The sequence below is a fragment of the Stegodyphus dumicola genome, chromosome 7 (genome assembly GCF_044657685.1).
Source record: "Stegodyphus dumicola isolate Sdum_Otavi_A_Nest chromosome 7, ASM4465768v1".
Lineage (NCBI taxonomy): Eukaryota > Metazoa > Arthropoda > Arachnida > Araneae > Eresidae > Stegodyphus > Stegodyphus dumicola.
Genome location: NC_140774.1, coordinates 204,810,824 through 204,827,241, shown reverse-complemented (window position 1 = coordinate 204,827,241; position 16,418 = coordinate 204,810,824). Strand labels below are relative to the sequence as shown.

General features: G+C 32.4%; 1 protein-coding gene across 9 annotated transcripts in view; it reads right to left on the bottom strand.

Moving 5' to 3' along the window:
* LOC118188745 (uncharacterized) overlaps positions 1-16,418 on the bottom strand; it is a 320,917-nt gene that overhangs the window by 92,919 nt on the left and 211,580 nt on the right. For all 9 annotated transcript variants that reach the window (XM_085821267.1, XM_085821270.1, XM_085821271.1 and 6 more), the window contains one exon: positions 1,941-2,089. In XM_085821267.1, coding sequence (XP_085677393.1) covers positions 1,941-2,089 — 149 coding nt within the window. The remainder of the gene's footprint in view (positions 1-1,940; positions 2,090-16,418) is intronic.

Here is a 16,418-nt window from a genome sequence, read left to right as displayed (position 1 = left end):
ATATTTAAACACTTTAACTTCCAAAATTATTAATTTTGAAAAATGAAAAAGAAAAAAAAAGGCTCTTGCTCTACTTTTTTTAAAATAGGTAAAATTCCTCAGCCACGAGAAAGTAAATGACAAAAATAGAATAACTTTACCCTATTACTATGGGTACTGTGTAAGAGATAGTACTGTTAAATTTTGAGGTATTATTTACATGTACATCAAAGTTTTTCCCCTATTAGTTTGCTTTGGTTTAATATCTATGTATAATAGATATTAAACCAAATAAAAGATACTGTTTTTTCTTTATTGCATTTATTTACATACATAGAATGGGAAAATCTGGGGATTCAAAAATCATCTTGTGCCACTGGACTTGAAGCAGCACAGCCCGAAAGTGACTGTTGTGAGATGCTACATAGCAAGATTTTAGGACTATTTTTCTTTCATTTCATTACATATGCGAACAGTTGGAGGATCATCAATAAGAGATCATTTTTCAGCAGGATAGCATGGCACAACATTGGATATTGTATGCATTTATAGTTTTCTCAACAAAACATTCCCCAACATATGAATTGGGAGGGAGGAATCCATTCCATAGCCACCGTGTTTGCCTGGCATAACTCCTTGGACTTCTTTCTGTAGGGCTAAGTTAAAGACACCGTTCACCATTCAAAAGTGTCTTGATATTTTGCATGCAACAAGGTTTGATATTTTGCTTACAGGGGCTTGATATTTTGCATGCAACAAGGGTGGTATAATTTGTGTCATTTGTCACAAAAACTTTGAACCTTGCTTGTGAAATTGTGACTAGTACCAAAAATAAAGCTATTCTATTCCCAAACAACTGTTAAATAAGTTCAGGGACTTTGTGGTCATTCTGTATTACAGTCAAAAGTCGTTAATTCGGACACCCATAATCCGGAATGATCTATAATCCGGACCTCAAAGCTAAAATCTTTCTGTGCATGCGCCACGTTGACGCATGCGCATAGGCGTTTTAAGCCTGCACGCAGACATTTACAACTGGGCATATGCATCTGCGCAAGCGCAGAATACGTTTTCGCGTGCGCGTTTAATATATAACGGACAGTATAAGCTAAAATTATCTAATTATCTATTTCAGTTAATGTTGATGATTGCGTTGTTCCTTAATCTTCGAATTCGATCCGGCTTATTATTTTTTGCAGACTGTAAAAGCAATTTTATAAAAGTAAGCTTGAACTTTCGATTATGTCAAATAGAATTTCCAATGCTGGAGCTCCCAAAGGATCTAGAAAACGAAAGTATGTTTCGATGTCCATCAAACAAAAAACGAATTGCTACAAAAAATGGATAAAGGCATATCCTTTGTTTATCTAACCGTTCCGAAATCTGTTTATCAATTTCACGCTGCTCTGTGCGGGGGGGGGGGGGGCGTCATGGCGCGCAATGAACTGGAAGTTGATCTGTCAGCACTATCCTTATCTTCAGGGCAAATGTTTTTATTTTATTCGGCTTATAATTCCTTACTAAATGTAGTATTTCATCTCGATGTACTCCGTCTTTGATATGATTTAAATCAAATTCCTCGTCATTATAAATATCACGAATACAAATCAAATAATTTTCTGGTTGCAATTTTCTAATTTCGGCTATGCGTAAGGTATGCTTTACGTATGCGCGCATTGAAAGAAATGTTTAATAAAGTAAACAAATAAATATTAAGCTTGTTTTTTTTTGTAAATTTTGATACCCTTTAGATCATAATTGCTCATTATTTTATAAATTAAGGTTTCATATTTTTAATTTTATAATTTCTGCATGCCATCTTACCAGATTTAAACTGATGATCTATAATCCGAAAAAATCGATAATCCGGAATCGCCGAAGTCCCGACGAGTCCGGATTAAAGACTTTTGACTGTATTATTAATCCACAACTTTGGGGAAGGGGAAGGAATCAATGCATACCTGGATTCTACCATCTCTGAAAATGTTTTTGTCTTCTTCTGGGCAGCTTGAGAGATCTGCTCTTCCAGTTCCATCTGTCGGAGTTCTTCTTGTCTCCGGAAGACGTCTTCAGACATTTTTCGCCTTCGAGATTTCCAACTGTCTAGATTCTGAAGGACAATGAGAGAAAATTTTAGCCATGATTATCATGAAAGACGCAAATGGTTTTCTTACAAATAAGACAAAATAATAATAATTACAAAACAAGATATAGGGAAAGGGAGATTCTCTTTTTAATCAAAATGAAATTACAAAACGTTGAATTTTTGACTCTCTTCTGTATCTTTGTTACAGCTAAAACTCAAAAAGCTAGGATTTATATGTTCTTTTTTTTTATTATTATCCACAACTCCAGTGAAAAGCTGCATCACTGGCAACTAATTTTTCACCAAGCTCTCACCACCTAATTTTTCACCATGATGCAGTTATCTGTTTTCTCTTAATAATAAAAAAACTAGAATTACACAAAGTTGGTACCCATGCAAAACTGTACTATGCACAGGCCAAAATGCACATGTCTGTTTTGGCTTGGATTGGTTTTGTTCATATTTACCTAGCCTCTTTTGGGCTCGTTTGATCTATTTTGGACTTGTTTGGCCTGTTTTGGCCTTGTTCATATATACCATGGTTGCCACATAACTGCTCTGGCAACATATTATTTTGCCTTTTCGTGAATTTCCAGAGGTAGATTCAATACATAGCTACTATTTGCAAGTAGATGCAATGAAAAGCCTCATTCTATATTTCAGGTAAAATGATATATCTTGAAAACCACAAATGAATTTCTGAAAACCACTTTCTAAAATGTGTAATTATTCTCAAAGACTACCACTCAATAAATAAATTAATTTTTAACTCAAGTACTATTTCTGTCACAATACGGACAGTAAAAAATCAAGGTTTTCCTTAAATTTTTGCATTTAAGCACACTAAAATAAATACAAAAAGAAGCATTAACATTGTACAGAACTGCTTTTTCCTAAAATGCAAAAATAAAAACATTAATATTGTGACAACCATATCTTGAAGTGCAAAAATGAAGACCCCTGTCAGTCAAGACACTTTGAAACCCTAAACAATATCATGCTGATGCATATTTCAAATGAGTGATATTTGCTTTATTTCAAACAATTAAAATATTTTTAATGAGCATTATAATACACAGTCTCCACAAAAGTCAGCACCACTGTTGGTTGTAGGCATATACTTCCAATTACAAAGCTGTTTTAAATGATGCGAAGATTCATGTTTTGACATTTAAAAAAATAATTTTGCTTAAAATGTGAAATTTAACTTTTTAATATGTTCCTCCAGTGCTTTCATTTATATTATTAAAATTTTGTACAAATTATAAAAATAAAACACTACATGTTTGACTCTACTGCAACAAAAATTGACGGAGATATTTAATTTCAAAATTTGCATTGAGAAGCTGGATAATAGATAAATTAGAATAATTCAAGATTGATATTTCACCCTTAAATTGCATTCAATGATTTTTTTTTTCTAGTGTCTTAATTTATATATTTGTTATATTTGGTATGACCAAAGAATTTCTGCACAAGTAATTTATGTTTCATTATTAATATTTCATGAAGTTTCATCACTTCAGAATCATAATCATTTAAATAGACATACCTATTTAGAAACGTTATTTATCATCAAGATTTTGTAAATTATAAACTTTCATACTAAGTTTAGATATAGTTTGTATTATATTTTAAGAATCTGGAGATAGTTTTCCCCTTAATTTTGTATTTAGTTTGGCACATAGTTTTTCCCCTTAATTTCATATTTAGTTTGGTACAGAGAATATTCGACGTTGAATGGATGTGTTGCTGCTTTGTCGATTAACATTGATAAAGTGCTTGATTTGAAAGCTACGACACATTTTTGCATCGTTTGCAACAAAATAAACAAAATGGAATGCAACCTTCAGCACGGCATATGTAAAGCGTAATATAATTGTTCTGCAAATTATAAAGAAGCAGCTTTGGGTATGGAAGCAGCTGGTGCTTATCCGCTTTTTGAATGATCTATTAAATTACGAAAGCTGAAGTACACGGAGTATTAGTAGGATGAGGATTCTAAGGGGTATTTAATTGTGAAAGATATATATGGTAAAGATTCGGTCAAGAAACTGGAATGCATTGGATACGTACAGAAAAGGGTTGGTAGTAGACTACGAAAAGTAAAAAACTCCACTCATGGATTGAAAGGAAAAAGTAAACTGACTGAATCTTTTATTGATAAAAGTTTAAAGTCTTAAACAAGGTCATTTTGAGACCTTATTTTTCGAGTATTTAAAGTCTGGTCGGAAGCTATGTAAGAATTATGTTAATTTTATTAACAGTTAAGTTAAAGTTCCTTTCCTGTCAAATTCTTAACTTCAACTTACTACTTCCGGCCAGAACGTAGTTTTGGAATTTGCTGAATATTTAATGAGAAGGAGCGGTATTTAAGCCACGAAGTCACTTACTGAGACAGAGAGAGAATCAGAGTTTCTGAACTACGCGTGTCTGCCTTTTTGGCCACTCTCTCTCTCAAAGCTGTTTTTAAGCTCGGCCGTACTCAGGCCCTTGCTAAGCTTCGTAGTAAAATAAGTTAAGGGGCCAACTCTCATTGAACATTGATAGCTTTGGCTATACTTATTTAGTTAATCTTAGTTTTAGTTTAATTCTTAGCCTTTTAAGTTCAAGTCCAAAGTGTGGACTTTACTTGTACACTCCCAGGCAGAGTTTTGTTAAATCTTATCGAAATAATAAAGGATTAGTTACCCTTCTCTCTTGTTGTTTCTTGTCATCGAACTCTAGCGATTATTCGCTTATCAGTTCTTAGGTTCCTCACTTCCAACATTAACTTAGAATTCCAAAGTGAGGTACCTTACAAAGTAATGTAAGGAACTTAATTGAGATGCAGCAGGCTGTACTAGCAGCTTATTCCATTGTAGCTCTTCTTCGAAGCCAATGCCCTCTTCAATCAACGAGTTGGTGCCACTATCAATGTGCGATTGCAGAAAAGAAAAAAAACCTCTGAAATATCAACATATTGTTACGAAATGTACAGGCGTGGTAAGATGGCTTCCCTGCAAAGCAGTTTTAGAAAGCATGGCAGGGTTGCCACATTTGGCGAGAAATCGCCCATATGGTGACAAAATTGACGATATACCATGGACGGTTGGAGAACCTTCTGGAACGAATTCTTACCGGTTTAGCCCAGAATGTTCCCGAACACAAGCCGAAAGCTATATAAACCCTGCTGGTCCGCAGTCAATGTGTGCTTCATCGAGAGGGCGAGTGAGTGTGCCTCGTCTAGTCAGTATCGAGTTGGGTGTCTCGTCTAGCGAGTCAATCCCTGCGAAATCGATCGAGTTGACAGCCGGGCAGCGAGTGCCGAGTGGATCGTCAAGTGCACCGAAGGAGTCTGTTAGTGTATCGCGGTTAGTGCATCATCGAGAGAGTGTGTTGAGCTCCGGGAACGACTGAACCAAACAGTCGGGAGCTGTGCTCGTGTGTCGTCGAGTGTATTGCGAGTTGTAATGTGGACAGTCTCGAAAGTACGTGGAGTTCTGAGAACGACCAAGTAAAGTCGGGAGCTGTACTCCGGAAAGCAGAGTTGGGTGCTTTGCAGGAAGCTGTCTCCACCGTGATAGCCTGATAACCTGAAGGCTGTGTCGCTGATCGTGTCAGCGTGTTTATAGTAGTTCATCGATGACTGTAAAACGTGTTTTGGAGCTGTCCTGACAATACTGGTAAATAAAGTGTGTTTCAATACTTCATCAAGTGTTGCCGTTATTCACTCCAAATCTATGAACCCCGTACGAACATGAAGGAAGAAAATAACGTAACAACTGGTGTCAGAAAAGAAAGAAATTACATAACAATATATTTTGAATTCAATTAAACCTACATATATGGAATTGACTACATAAACAAGGGTTATTTAAAAAAAGTGCATACATGGCAAAACTCAAAATATCAAGGAACGTTTTAACGGCATTTCATTGCAAATTGTTCCGAAAAAAGCATTCATAAACTTGCGAAAATTAATGTTTGTAGCAAATGTAAGTGTTGTGTTATTCAATGATGGATTTTTAAATTTGCTTGAAGCATTTTCAAGGTTAGCTTTGTTTCCTGAATTTTACACTGAGCAGGAAATTCAAAAACTTGATAAAGTCCAAAATCATGACTCTTGGCAGCATTCCACAAGTTTTACTAAAACCCAAAGAAAAAAATTACGCTTTGTTCGAAAGAAAAAGCGCAATGTGTGTGGAAAAAAACAAGGTGTGAATTACAAATCAGGGAAATTTTAATTATCAGGGATGCTTTTTTCACTAAGAAATTATTTTATGAACACTTTAAACTTGTTTCCTGAAAAATGTTTTTTTCTGTACATATTGCCAATGGTAACAGCCATAACTCAAAATTTTATGGATAAAATTAAATGATACTTTCTATACATGTTTCATATAATCTGATGCATGCATTGAAGCGGAAGATTTTAGAAATATTAATTCGAAGTTTAATTGTTACTTTTTATTTTTAGATTTTGGATACAATAATACGAAAATATACAGTAAATACTATACATTTTGACATATCTCAAGAATATATGAATATTCCTTAATTATTTTGCTTCATTGCATAAAAAAAGTACATAAATACAAATTTAAAAAACTGCATATTTATGTATTCATTGTTCACCATGTTTAAATGCCATAAAGGCAAAATTTAAGCAAAAATTATCCTTTTTGTCTTTGTCTATGACTTGAGAAAACAACAAATATTTCACTTAATTTGTAAAACATTACAAAACAAAACAAATGCTACTCTCACAGTATAGCAAAGAAAGTAATCTTCATGCATCTGCTGATATATGTCACAATGGAAAGAAAACCACAGAAACAATTTTCATAATGCAACCAAATGTGGTGTTGATGCAATTGATCTGTAAAAGCACCTTATAGAAGATGGCCTGTTCATACTTTTTACAATATGTTAAATTTAACTGCAATAAATGGCTGACATTTTTTTTTTAAATTTACTGAAAAAACAATTACAAGACAGATGTTCATCCAGATGTTAGCTGATGAAAAGCTCAAAACTACATACGCCTTACTAATATAACAAAACGAAATGCAAGCAAAAGAGATCAACCAGAGAGATCAGCCACAAAGAGAAGGAAATGTAAAATAAAACTTTCTAATGGTAATACGACTACTAATATTTGTATTTCATACAAGAAAATGGTGTGCGGAAAATGACATGCCAAGCTAAATCATATATATGCAAAAACTGCATTCCTGAATTTTAGTTTAAAAAGAATTGTAATTATATGAATTTTGAAAAGCGCGCCATTTTCTTAAAACTGTAAATTCAGTTATCCTTTTCTTTAAAAATTGATATTTGGATCTATCATTCCTAATCACAAATTTAAATGTTTTAATTGAATAATGTTTCATTTCTGTGTTCTTATTTGCGTGTTTAGAATCCCACTGGAGTCAAAATGACTCCGGCGGGTGTTCTAGTATTATACAACATTTTGCTTTTCAATTTGCATATAGCCGCTAAATATGAATCTGGATTTTAATATCAAATATCTCAAACAAATTTTGTCATATAAAAATCAAACTTTTGGTATTTTACAGTTTATAACAAGTAGAAAATTTTCTTAAATGTAAGTAAAGGCACCAGAGGATCACATAAAAAATCGGACTTTGTGATTTTCACAAAATTTATTTCTCTAAATTCGAAAATGACAAAATATGAATCTTTGCATAACCAACAGTTGTGAACTGTGGCCATAACTGCGACCAACAGTTGTGAAAATAAAGACAAGGTATGGACTTTGTAGACACGTTGAATATTACTTTTAACAAGTTTGACACCTATTTCTCATTTAAAGTTACGGAGGATAGCAGCACCAACTGTCATATTGCTTCGCATAGAATCAAATTATGGAGAAGGCATGGATATATGTAACTGTGTATTTCCCATTTTTTGTTAATGTAACATCAATTGCCTTTTGTCCTGCAGCCTTGGTAATATTCTCAATGATGAGGCAGCTAAACTGTACCAAAAATTTTTTATACGGGCTCACAGAGAACCAAATTCCTATGGAACTCTACAGGCAATCTTCTACAGCTCTTTTCTTGCATTGGATCCTTTTAAAAAAAACAGTTTTCTTCATTGCACCCTTTATGTTTTTCTCTATACTATACAATAAACACTATTAATCATAATAAAAGTAATTATACATAAAATAATTAAAGATAATAATGTGACTAAGAAAAGGTTTTAAAAAAAGTGGTTTATTAATGTTTTATTACTTTTCATATTATTATTTTAAATTTTACAAACAGAATAAGTTTTCAAACATGAAATCACAGATTCCAATGGCACAAAAGTTCAGTTTTAATGAACAGAATGGCTGCACTGGATGTAATGATTAAATTTTTTTAATACATGCATGGGGGGAACTTACGTTTGTTTTTTGCAGTCTGTCACAACTGTAAAAGTAGGTATTTAGTAGATTTGAGCATGTATCATACAAATACGATGCACTGTAAGTGTGAATGGTGTTTATGTATACTGATTTACTGTGAATTTACTGAATGACCAAACTCTGTGAAATTCACACAAAAATGCCCATTACTAGAGCTGGGGTAATGGCGAGGCATTTGTTTCTTGTAAATGGCTAAAAGAAGTGAAAAATTAGCTCTGAAATTTTAGAAATACCTTTAAAAACAAATTATGATTATCAGCATTTTTAAATTAGCATTGAATTTTGAAAAACATAAAGAAGCACTGTTTTGAAATGGTACATACAAAGGAAAAAAAGGGGGGGTGCAATGTTTCCAGCACTTATGAACATGTGTGTTTTTTCTTAATCAATTAACCAAACCAAATCAAAAACTTAACTGTTACTGATTAAATACTTAAAGTAAAACAGCAAAATCATTATAATGTACTTTATGTAATTTTCAGCTCCTCATTATTACTTAATATTTATACAAATTTCAAATTGATATATAAGGCTTCAAATGATAACAGAGGGATTGAATACTGGTGAATGGATATTTCTGCGGTTTTTCCCTATGTTTAATGTAAATGCAAGGCAGTTTCCCCTAGAAAGTTCGCCCACCAGCGGTCGAGCGGAAAAGTCCCTGAACACTGGTAGTTTGGTCCTGGGTTCGAGTGCCAGCGAGTGGGCTGGCTGCATCAATGTTTTTCAGGTTTTCTATATGTATTCTCCATGAGTGGTTTACTCCATACGAGACAGTTTTCCTCAGAGAGCCCTCCACGAAAGCATCCCTCCTCTTAGGCAGACAGCCCTCGAGTGCTTTGCTATAGATAAATAAACCAAACCAAACTAAAGCAAAACCCTAGAGTTTCCTCATCGAAGGTATCCCTCTCCTCAGACAAATAGCCCTCATATGCTTTGCACATTAACCTTTTGAGGTCGGGAACTTTACACCTTTAAGATCCTTAAAAAGACAGGGGGCGTATCTTATACTTTCCCCCCTTTCAAGAAATCCCTTGCTATTTGCAAGAATTGCTCTTTTAGCTACCTTAAAGAGCATTACTTTGTAATGTTTAATTTGTTTTGCTGCATATTTTATTGAAATTATCCGAATTCTTTAAAAAAAATTTCGTAGAAGGTTAAAAATGAAAATAATAATAATAATAATAATAATGCTACGATTAAAAACTTAAAATTCTAAACTAGTTGTCCCGCAATATTAGATTAGCCGGCGAACTATCAAAAGGCACATAATACAGCCAAGCGTAATAACGGTTTAGACAGACGTAGCCCAAAGGCAAACACATGCTACTCAGTAATCTTAACTCTCTCTTGAAGCCAGTGGAACTTGACTTAAATACTATTCTCCTTCTCATTTGCATTTAATGCGATTCTAAAAACACATTCTGGTAGGGAGTTGTAAATTGCAGCTAGAAGAGATAGGAAAGATGCATTAAATTAAAATAACTGTTACAAAATTAAAATATTCCTTACACAGTGTATACAGTTTTCAAAAGAAATGGAAGAAATAAAAAGACAGTTAGTTGTTATCTTCAATACCTAGTATGATCCTGTGTTTTATGATATAATTAAACATTTCACAGACGCTTGCAGAAGCTTTCATATTTCTTCTTCAGCCAGCCCTCCTTTCTGTTTCAGCATAATGCTAAAATTAAGCAAAATAACTCCAAGAAATCTTCCAAAGCTATGAAATATTTCAAAGAAACACAAGAGGTTCTGTCGAAAATTGGCGGTGTCGGCTGTGTGGTTGAAATCGACGAAATGAAAATAGGCAAAAGAAAGTACAACGTTGGAAGGGTCGTTGAAGGAACATGGATTATTGGAATGTTTCAAAGAGAAACGAAGGATTTCCGGCTGGAAATATGTCCAGAAAATAATAGATCTGCGTCAACCCTGATACCGCTAATAACAAAGCACGTGGCTAAGGGAACCACAATCATTACTGATGAATGGCGGGCCTACGCATCTTTAGCCAACAATGGGTATTATGTAAATCATTCCACCCATTTTATTAATCCGGCAACTGGCGCACATATCCAGTCTATAGAGTCCAACTGGAGACCTCAGAAAGTTAAACTGCAGAAAAGTGGTCTCCATAAAGAAAACCTGGCAGATCACCTGCTCGAATTATTTATTTCAGCGTGAAATAAGTCACAACAATAAGGATCCATTCACAGAAATTCTGGCTGCCATCAAGGATTGCTTTCCAGTGACATAAGATCTCCGGCAATTTCCTTAACACAGTTTTCTTTTGGAAAAAAAAAAAAGGCCCTTTTCAGGGCTATACAAATTTAACAAAAGATCTATGACATATTGCTAAGCTTGAATATTGCTATATATAATTTATATGCTTTAAATATCATGTTTAACCGTTTGATATTATTTTTTTCCTGCTAACTCTAATTTAGATGCGTTTAATATGTTTCTTTAATTTTTATGCTTTAAATATTATGTTAAACCGTTTGATATTTTTTCCCTGCGGCTAACTCAAATTTAAATGCGTTTCATATGTTTCTTTAATTTATATGCTTTAAATATCACGGACCACCTGTTTAATTATCTTGCAATATGTTTCTTTAATATATATAATAATATAACCTAATTTAGATGCTTTAAATATCATGTTTAACCGTTTGATATTTTTTTCGGCTAACTCTAATTTAGATGTGTTTAATATGTTTCTTTAATTTATATAAAAATATATATTAAATATCATGGTTAACCTTTTTAAATATCTTGTAACTTAACTGTACACCGCTAAACTCATGGCCGATTAGCCGTTGACGAGCTTGGCGAGTAAATACGCTCCGCCGCCAACGGATCCTTTGTGGAAGAAAACCTATTTCTTTCTTCCAAAGGGGTATGTAACTAGTTAATTATTATATATGTTTTTTAATATGGAACATATGTATATTTAAAATAGTTTGCATTTAGTATTGTGTTTGTTTAGATTCCAATAATAACTTTGTATTTCAACATCATCAATTACATTCACATATTTCTTTTTATGTAACAAAGTTAAAATCTATGTTTTCAGAAATAGTTGCATTGATATAGTCAAAGTCATGAGTGAAGAGAATAAGAAAAGTGCATTCAATATTTAATGTCTACTATGCAATATGAATATTTTGATAATACTGATCATATCTTCATTGCTGTTGACTATTTATATATATATTTATTAATTGTTGTATATACAAATGTTTTCCAGCATGGAACAAACTCCAGTCATAAATCTTGAAATTCATGATATTTCAAGTGTAATTTGTACTTTGATTTTCTACAACATTACTTTGAGAAACCTGATACAAAGTTTAGCAATTGCTTCTGTTATGTTTTCTATGTGAAGCAAAATTTGATCATGTTATGCTATTACTATCATGGCAATCGTAACTTAGTTACTGGTGAGGGAGTGATGTTAGAACAACATTCACTTCATTATCTCACCACCAGATGGCTGCACTATGCAGAAAGCAGTTTATTCGCAGTTTCAAAGATGGCTTGCCTGCTAGTGTAGAAATGTAGAAAATAATAATAAATTATAAAGTAAAAAATTCTGTTTGATTGTAAATATTACAAATTAATTTGTAAAGTGTTTTTTGTAATTTTTCTATGTGTTTAATTGTTTTAAGTTCCTAATTTTTCACTCAGTGTTTTCAACAACTTTGAACCGAAGAGAGGGTCTGTCTCTGAGTTGGAAACCATGGACTGCACGTGTGGAGTTTTTGCTAATAAAACTCTTGCATTATTTTAATTTAGTTTTGGTACTTACGTATTAACGCAACCAAGCCAAAATTCGCATAAATCGCCAAATTTGGCGACCCTACTTACGGCAACCCTACGTGTTATACATAGTTTTTCGTAAAGAAATTATTTTTCTTACTGGTTACATTGAATGCCCTGAAATACTTTAACTATGGGTATTTGGGATCTGCGAGTGAAAAAGATGCTGTTGAATTGTTGCAGGGATATGGAATTATACCGAACGAACGTACTTGTAAAAATTCTCATAAAATGAAACTGTATTTTGGAAAGCAAATCTTCTGGAAATGTAACGTCGAAGAGTGCAATCAACATTTGGGTGTGAGAACCGGAAATTGGTTTGAAGGTAGCTGAATTTCATTTGTTACGGCGGTGCGCTTCATTTATTGCTGGTGTACCTCAATTAAATTTTGTGCAGAAGAGATGGGAATTGCTGACAAAACTCTTATAGACAAGCTCAAGCTGTTAATGGCGAAGATGTTTTTCAATCAGTGCTAAAAGCAATAGCCAAAAGATTTCCGCCGAAAAAAATAATTCTGCAACTTATTCAAATTCAAAACCGGAAGGGTTCAATTGCTATTTTATATTTTAAAAGAAAACAATATAAAAAACTGTATTAAAAATTATCTGTAATTAATAAATGTACATTTTCTTTCTATTCATACTTTTTTACTCAAACTTACAAATCACGCCAACCTGGTTGCGATAATATGCAAGTACCTTAGTTTTTGCTGATTTATTTTACTGTATCAATATTGGTTTAATCACTAAAATTATTAACTTAATCACTCTCCAGACATGAACATTGATAACCCGGACACATATTTTAATATCACAGCTAACAAGGAGATATCAAAGATGAAACGACATAGCTTCTGATTTTCAGTTCCATACTGGGGAAAAATAACTGTCATTAATAAGCACTTTAAAAAAAAAAAAAAAAAGAGAGAGAGAAGCTTTTTAACTTAGCACTTCAATATCCAAATCATAAAAATGAAAGACTAGATAAGAGCACTGATGCTCTGATATTCCATTCAGAAATATCTAACTTTAAAAAACCATAATATTTCAATAATTCTGCTCACTAAAGCAAAATTATGTCTTTTAACTGCAGTACTTTGTTATTGCAACCACCTTGGTAAAAAGCGCCAAACTGTGGCCCCCATGCGCATAGCAATTCTTTTTATGTAACAAAAAGGTCTTCAGGTAACCATATCAATAACTGTAAGTTTGAATAAGTAAAGACTCATTTTTTTAACATGCTGTTTTGGTTGTATTAGAAGCTGTAAAAGCAAATTGCGATATTTTTGTCTTCAGCTGAATTTTGAAGTATGAAATTTGCCCAAAAATGTTCTGTGAAATTTTTGCTGGAATAATATAATATTTTGCAACAAAGGTGGATATGTTCAGAATCGCATTTGATTTAAAAATAATAACCTTTTTGGAAATGCAATGTGAAAAAGTGTAATGAACGTGTTGGCATTCAAAGTGGTAATAAGATTGAGAATAGTTGTCTGCTATTTACTATAGCATTCAAATTTAGGTAATATTCTGTTTTGATGGCCATAAGAAAATTGCAGCAAAAATGTATGCGCAAAAGAGCCAAATCTAGCAAACGCGCCCATTTAACAGCGTGCCAAATCTAGCGTACGCGTTGATTTCAGATTGCGTAAGTTTATACAGTTCTATATTTCTTAAGACAGCATTGAAATACTAGTTTAATTTTTAAATCCGTTTTTTGATATCCTACGGATTTAACAATTTGGGAATTGCCCATGACGAAAAGTCGGCAATAGAATTTTGGGTAAAGTGCAGAGTCACCCACTGCTTGACGCGTTTTTAAGAATTGCACATGCTTGGTATCCATGTGCACATCGACCTATTTTCACTTGAAAAGTAAAAGAAAATTGACAAAAATCCAATTGTTTTTACTCTTGTAAAAAGAGGTAAACAAATAAGTGAGCGATTCTGCACTTTACCAAGAATATTTTCAAAGAAAAAGCATCATTCTTTATAGAAAATTATGTTTGAACAACCGAGATGAAATTATGCTTTAGCGATAAGTCGGTAGTGAAATAGCGATACAGGAATCCATTCAGTTATGTTTAGCAATTTTTATGTTAATTATAATATGGTTCTGAAATAGTTATTTACTTTTTTGCTTCCATTCAGTCATGTTGAGCCGTTTTCATATAAATTATAATAATAATAAAGTATTACATGAAATTAACCTTTCATCTAAATTAAAACATCAATCTTAGATAGTTATTTACTATTATCCTTCCTTTCTTGCCGCAATTATTTTTGGCAGCATTGGCATCAACAATAGTTTGGCGATTTTTTACGGCCCTGGAAACCGAATAGTACCCAAATTTATTTATTTCTGGAGCAAAGAATTAACGAGTATTAATAGGCAGTTTCCCATTGCTTTAAATCTATTTTTAAAATGATCACTACAAAATTTCCACTAGAAGAAAAGAAACAAAAACCTATTTATAAGTAGTTTGTAGTTTTATAAATTGTTTTCTGGGATAAATATCGAACAAAAAATAAAATATATGCAACATGTATGATATAAATATACTAATAACATGTACATATCATACATGTTATACTAATGTATGATATGAAATAAATAATCTTTTCCAAATTGAAATAACCCTTCTTTTTTTTTTCCTTCAAAAAAAAAAAAAAAAAAAAAAATCACCAAATTGCACCAAAGTAGTTTTAATAAAAAAATATGTGAAATCTTCTCTTGCCCCCCAAAAATTTCATATATCACCTGTACAGAAATAAATTAAATAATCAAGTAGAGTTTGAAAAAGATATTTTCCATTTCATTTCAAGCAAGAAAAATTAAATTACAAAAAAAAGGGCTTGAATGTTACACTTTTATATTAATAGTATTATACTATTCATATTCAGTGTAATTTTATAGTTATCGAAAAGGTAATTTTTAGTGTTTTCATTTAAAACACTACAAAATTACTTTATTGTAAGTTTTGAGTTAATTAAAGCCTGCTTCCACTAAGAGAGTCATTAATGTTGGTTCGGTAACAACTTTAATTTTAGGCTATTCCTCTCGAATAGATGTTTGATCAATAAAAAATTAATTATAAATTTTATTAATATATATATATTTGTAAGCAATGAGATTTTGATTATGTCAATGAACTGCCATATCAACCCCTTGATACTGACCCAATCAAACCTTTGATCAAAGACACCATTTAAAATTCCATCAACCCACAGGGGGTCTATAATAATCCCATTGGGGAGCTCTATAAATGAACATTTTCTCTCATAAAATGTGTCTAAAATTCTAAAAATATTTTATAAAGCTGTGACAAAACAATGTTCTACAAAACGAGTCATTTTGAAATAGGAAATTTTTACTCTTTTTCTTCTAACTTAAAATTTAACTTCTAGATTTATGTCAAATTTTGTGCAATTTTTTGTACACATTTTTGCATTTTAAATGCTAAATCTTTTCTTTCAGCTCAACAATTTTTTTTATATCATTAATAGTACGTTCAGCTGTATTTTAAAAATTCCCTTTTGTTAGAAATATAATTTTAATGCTTTTGATTTTAAAACCATTTATACCAACTTTTCTCCCATTCTGTGGGAGCAAGAACTCAGGAAAATTTATTTCATTTCTGACAAAACTCTTTCCTCAACAAATAAAAAAACATCAGAAAACTATTTTAAAGTACGACAGAGAACAAATTTATTCAAGTACTGCAAGTTCCCAGAGTATTTATTCCTTCTAAAAAGCGGAGTCTCATGATAATTGACAATTCGAAATCCCTTTCATTCACGTTTATCTTACACACAGAAGATATGTTTGCATTATTTTTCCAACAGATAATAATTCTAATTAAAATTTGGGTGTTGTTTTGCTACTGTATGAAAGAACAACAAACGCTCACATTCCAGCGCGTCGTGCGAATCAGTTTATGAACTTTTTGGTGGAGTGACCGCTATGCACGGATTCACAGCTCAGAAAGATTTAAAAAATAATGCAATTAGTATAGCCTTCAGTGCGTAAACGTAATTAATAAAAGTTAAAGAACTAAAATCTAATGTGAATAAACGTAATTAAAGAAACATCCTCTTTTACAAATTTCGGTT